This window comes from Sarcophilus harrisii, chromosome 3 (genome assembly GCF_902635505.1).
Source record: "Sarcophilus harrisii chromosome 3, mSarHar1.11, whole genome shotgun sequence".
Lineage (NCBI taxonomy): Eukaryota > Metazoa > Chordata > Mammalia > Dasyuromorphia > Dasyuridae > Sarcophilus > Sarcophilus harrisii.
This window is the reverse complement of record NC_045428.1, coordinates 453,660,825-453,666,824: the sequence shown is the minus strand read 5'-3', so window position 1 is coordinate 453,666,824 and position 6,000 is coordinate 453,660,825. Positions and strand designations below refer to the sequence as shown.

The 6,000-nt window shown below is 30.5% G+C and overlaps 1 protein-coding gene across 5 annotated transcripts in view; it reads right to left on the bottom strand.

The window, feature by feature from the left end:
- Window positions 1–2,615: 2,615 nt before the first annotated feature.
- Window positions 2,616–6,000, bottom strand: part of ZBTB44 (zinc finger and BTB domain containing 44) — a 50,636-nt gene continuing 47,251 nt past the window's right edge. For 4 of the 5 annotated variants that reach the window (XM_012545152.2, XM_003764410.3, XM_023499555.2 and 1 more), the window contains one exon: window positions 2,616–4,538. In XM_012545152.2, the coding sequence (XP_012400606.1) occupies window positions 4,259–4,538 (280 nt within the window). In that variant the 3' untranslated portion in view covers window positions 2,616–4,258. The remainder of the gene's footprint in view (window positions 4,539–6,000) is intronic. The other variant, XM_012545153.2, reaches the window with a different exon arrangement.

Genomic DNA, 6,000 nt, shown 5'->3' with positions numbered 1-6,000 from the left:
ATTTGAAAAAGTATTTAATTACACCTACGAGGTAGTCTCTGAAAATAAGCCAGAGTTATCAATAACATTAACACCACCCTAAATTCCTCTCAGTTAAAACACAAAATTTTGCAGTTAAAGATAAACTTTATGTACTGAATGATTACTGCAATTAAATTGTAAATGGTAAATACTCTGGGGAAGGGGCTGTATTACAAAGACCAAAGCATTATAAAACAATCTTCAAAATGAAAACCAATAAACAAGATCCTTCTTGGTTACTGCACTAACTCTTAGGCCAATCAGATCTTAATATAGGCAAAAAAAATAATTTAACCATAGCAGACTGAAAAAAGCTAAAATAGTTTCTAAGGAGCTCCTCTAGTCAAGAATGCATATACTAGAAGAATTCAGCTCAGGATGTTTAGCTAAACATTCTATTAGATTTAATGTATTGAAAAAAATAATAGCAATAGTAGCAAGACAGCAGATGTTTGTTTGTTTTAAAGAATTAAAGGACACATATATAACTATATTTACTGTAAACCAGAATTGAATTTGAAATATTTTTGTATAATAAAAGTGTAAGACTGAATAAACTTTGGTTAACCACTCAAACATTTAACCTCAAGTCAACTTGCACTTTAGGAAAAAAAAATACTGGATTAACCATATATCTTATATAAAATTCAAATTAAGGGCAATCCAATAACTCATTAATTTTTTTTTAAATTATAGGTCATCATAATATTTAATAACATTAAGACTCCCCACCTATGACCTATTATTAAAAAATTAAAACATAAAACATAGTAATAAAGGTACCAATTCTACCTTCCCAATATTTAGATGTCACCCTTTCCTATATGATTTACAACTAAAATACAAAAACATCCCATTGGTGATGTTAAATGGCTATGGATAAGGATTAAAAGGATGACTAATACATATTGTTATGCATAATAGCATACAGTGAACTTTTACCATTGCTAATAGAATTAAGAGACTGAAGACAATATCAACTAATGTAGCTGTGATAGCTGGCACCACAGGGTTAGTTATGAGCACCTCTGCTCATTTCTAAAATATATTAGACTTATTTAGTAGCTGAAAGATTGAAAATAAAGGCTTTTCTTATATAAAATGCTTAGTTTAAAAAAAGGCAGTTTATGATACATCCTAAAACTTTAAGCCCTTTAAAATTCAACACTAAGTTCTTGGGGATATAAAAAGATAACTATATTAGATGACCTACATGAAAACATCTGATACTTAAGTACTGTGATGGTAATTTCTGGGGAAAAACAAAATAAGCATAGGTATTTTCATCCATTTGTATTCTTTCTTAGAAATTAGTGGTAAAGATTATTTTCAGGCCTTTTAAAAAAATTACAAATAAACATAATCAAATATTACCTGCAATAATTCTATAGTTTAATTTCCTAAAAACAAATTTGTAAGCCAAATATCCTTGTACTAAATGTACTTCAGTGAAATAAACTACTTCTTTCCTCAAAAACAAAGCATTTCATTTAATTGTTGTCATATAAAATATATGCTAAATACCTAGAATAAGTTAGGGTTTTTTTTTTTTGGGGGGGGGGGAGAGAATGGGGAAGCAATGAAGTACTAGGTAATTAGAAAAATTTTAAGAGGTGGTTCTTATAAATTTACACAAATTTGGAAACCTGGACATCTGAAATTTTCATTTGTAGAAAGTACCCAATGTTGCTTATTTCACATTTAGAATATAGCTAGCCTGCTTTGAGAGCACCTACTGTGTAGAGCTCTCTTACCTTATTCTTCAGTTCTCAGGACAGGAAGATAGGAAGAACTTGGATGGAATTACTTAATTCTACTTCTTCTTTCTACCCTCAATACTGCTTTTTTCCCTCTGTAGCTGTGGATAGACATTAAATAAAAGGGAAGAGATGCTAAAATGTCAAAAAGAATGTAGAAAAAATGCTTAATATTCTCTATAGATACTTCTATCTTATCCAAAGAAATAAGAACTCTACTAACTCCTTGATTTAAAAATTCTGTTTCATTTGTTATGAAACAGGAAAAACTAGGACAGCTTATTAAAAAGTTTATTTTCTTTACTATGGATGCAAGCACTATTTCAAAAAGATCACAAACTGTTGCAAAAAATAACCCAGTCAGTAAATAAGTGTGACTGGTTATATATACCATTTACTTATCTTCCTAAAAAGTTCACAGGTAAGCCCTATATTTGGAAAGAAAATTGGAAACAGTTTCATGGAAGCAAGGTTGAGAGATGGAGCAATATTAGAAAGATGAGGTAAGAACACTTTGAAGAAGGTTGAGTAAGTACCTTTATTCTAACAAGAATCTGCATGAGTTAACTTTGCCTATCTTTGTGTTTGCAAAAATTAGAAAATATGTGATGTTAAAATCCTTCAGAATAAACTAAATTCTGACTGTTATAAAGGAATATAATTTATAATCTAACTTACAGCATTCTTACCTTCATAAAGAAAGCTATGAAAGAAAAACAACCCAAAATTTGATTAAATTTAGATAATTAAATTAGTCAATTTTTGAAATGGAAAATAGTCCACTGAAATTAGCATATTTCTGTTAAAAAAAATAATTCTACAATTACTGCCCAGCACTTGACAACAATGCAAATATTTTGGGCTTTAATCAGGTATTGTTTTTGCATTTCTTTTTCATATTCCACTCAAGTGCTTTTATAATTTACTTTGGGTAACCATATAGAGAACTAAAGAATTACTTCAAATTCATAACCCATGGAATCAACATATATTTTCTTTGGAGGCTCAAGATCAATGATGCTTTAATGGCACTAGATCACTACAGAACATAATCACTAGCATCACAGACGCTTCAAATTCTGACTCAGGGAGTCGAACACCATAGCAGCATGAGGAATACCCACTAATCTAAGGCTCTAATGTTACTGTTGTCCCTAATGGTACTTGTCAGATCTGTTGCAGATGACTTCATAAATATAAAAGACCACCACAGTTCCAACTGAATCTTTTTTAAAGCTGGAAAGATGGAACCATGAACTTCTAAACTTTATTGCTTTAACTATTTGTATAAGTTCTAGTAATTGCTGTCTTAAATAAACTTGGCAATAGTTTAAATTATTTTGGAAAAAGACAATATATCACTGTCATATAGGCATTTTGTAAACAATCTCCTGTTGGGTTAAGTACTTGGCCTCTACAGAGAATTCCTTATTTTATCCCAAACAGAATAATGAAAATACCCCAACAGTACATATACATGTGTATAAACATAAAAGACTCCAATATTTTTTCTTCAATAAATTTGTTACTAGACAAATATTTGAAAAGTAAAATACAATGAAGATGGGGGCAAGAAGAAAACAGATTCGGACAATAAACCACCTAGCTGAACGTCAACAGTCACTGTTCAAGGTAAACATTTTCATCCAAAAAAAATTATGGCATGAAGATGTGTAGACTAGTTTCTCTAAGGACAGGATATATAGTATTTTCCTTCCTTATGTTCTCAATTTCTAAATGCACAGCTGGACTCCAAAAAAAACAAAACAAAACAAAAAAAAACAACCCACAACACAACATTGTTTCTTGTATACCTCCACATATGCAAGAAATATATATTTGGAGGAGTGTTTCTATAATGTTGAAACATTGAAGTACCATAAAAAAGGACACAGCTTCAAAAAGGCAATTTTGTTAATTATCAGAAATATTTACCATAATAATGTGACAACAAAAACTTTACTGTAAACACTTCAAGAAAACAGTAGGCTTTACAAAATATTCTTCAAAGTCCTGAGTAGAGGGATAAATATCTACTTAGGACATTGGTATGTATGGTAATTTATTTCTGGCATCTTTTTTTGCATTTCAGTCAGATTAAAAATCTTCTGATTTCTTCTTTACTCAATGGCTTGCAGATAAGAGACAACCACCATTATGCTAATGGTGGAAGAAGAAATTAGTTAAGTGTTTCAGTTTTCCTTAAGTGTATCACAGCTTCTATTATGATTTCACATGATCTTATTGTACACTCAATCTTAAGAGTGATCTGTTATGAAAAATGTGACACTTGTTGCAGTTTTCTGTTTAAAGCATAGCTAACAAAAGTAAAAAGGATTCCCACCCACCCACGCACACGCACACATACACACTTATACCCTCTGCTTTAAAAAATTAAATTAAAAATGTACAGGACCAAGCACAGGCACTTTCTAAAACAAAACAAAACAAAAACAAAAAAATGATGCCAAGCCATGAAATTATTCAATAGTAATAGAAGACAGCTCCAATTTTGGGGGGTCATCTCTAATTGTCTCAGTACTGGCACTGGTCTTTGGCTGCTCTGGCATTTCTTCCTCCTTTTCTGTCAGACCAAGAGACCCCAAGGGAAAAGTGCTTTCACAATTCTGAGTTGATGAGACCTGTGAAATGACAGGCATTTGGACAGATGAACTGCTTTCAAAACTGTGTTCTTCAAGCTCGTACTGAACAAGGGTCTCTTCCTGCTCCTGGTTTAAGTAGTCCGGTACTAGGAAATCACTAAATTAGGGGGTAAAGGACAAAACACAAAGTTACTTTTTAAAAGAAATAAAATACACTAAATATTGTAAAGTCCTTGCCCTAACAAATTAATTCTAACATTTCAAGGAAAGAAAATTTCACTTGTATATAACATAGGTATTTTTAATAACATTGCTTCTGAGTTAAATTAAAACACATCTTGGTTTATCATTTTCTCTAAAGTTTCTTATCACAATCGCATCATACTTTTTGTCAGCTAAAAAAAAAAATGACCTTTAGGGTATTTCCACACTCAAGTTAAAGTTGATGAATATGTTAAGCTGGGAATATGAATTCCTATGTGAATTAAAAATAAAAAGTAAATGCTGGTAGGCATGCACATTGTGTAGAGATAATGAAAATATTATTGATGTTTTTGAGGGGAAGAGAGAGATGTTATATAAGTGGATATAAACACACCTGTAAATGTGTAAAGGGGCTAAAGAATACTTTCAAAACTATGTTCACTTATTGGAAAAATAAAATCTACATAATTGGTATTTGTTATAATTACCACAACCTTTTATTTTAGATGTAACTGGTAAAACCCAAGAATATACACCAACATATTCAATATCAAGATACCTAAATTCTTTTCTAAATCAAAAAAAAAAAAAAAAAAAATGCACAATTACTAAAGGTAACAGGATAAATCCTCATCACTATCTATCTAAAAGTGTTTAAAAATAGAATAAGCTTGTCATCTTTTAACTAAATATTTGTATCGGAAAAAATACTATCCAAAATCCATTGAGAGAGAGAAAAATATTTGCCTGATGGGCAAATTAAGGGAGGAATGCCTAACTGCATGAACACAAGATGAAGACTCAACCACTCTAAATGTTGGTTTTTAAATTATACAAGGATTTTGGACATTGTTACCTAACAAAGAAGGCTTATAAAAAAGTTTCTTCTGGTAATTAGTACTCAAATAGAAAATTAAGGAAACTATTAAAAAAAAGTGAACACTACATTTTTAGTTTTTTTTTTATTACTATTTTTTAAAAAGTGTCAACCATAAAAGACACTTGTTCTACTGCTGGATATGAAAACTGTTTCTAAATACTAAGAGAAGTCAGTAAATATACTCTCACACTAAACAAAAAGCAACGATGCTTTTATGCATGAATGATAAATTATTTTAAAGGAAGGTGTTATTTTCCAATTTATACAGATACCTACACCTAGCTTAGCAATTTAAAAACATTGTAGTTATGGGAGTGTTTTTAAAATATTAGTACTAACAGAGAAACAGTCTATAGCCTACCTTTTATCAAAATACAAAACTGATCCTATCACTGTATCCATTTAAACAAATGTATTCTTTTGAACGAAATGTCAATATCTATCTCAGTTTCTTAACTTTTATGTAAAATATACACAAATCCAACTTCAAAGAGATACTAGACAAATTTAGGGGGCTAAATCTTTGTGTACACTT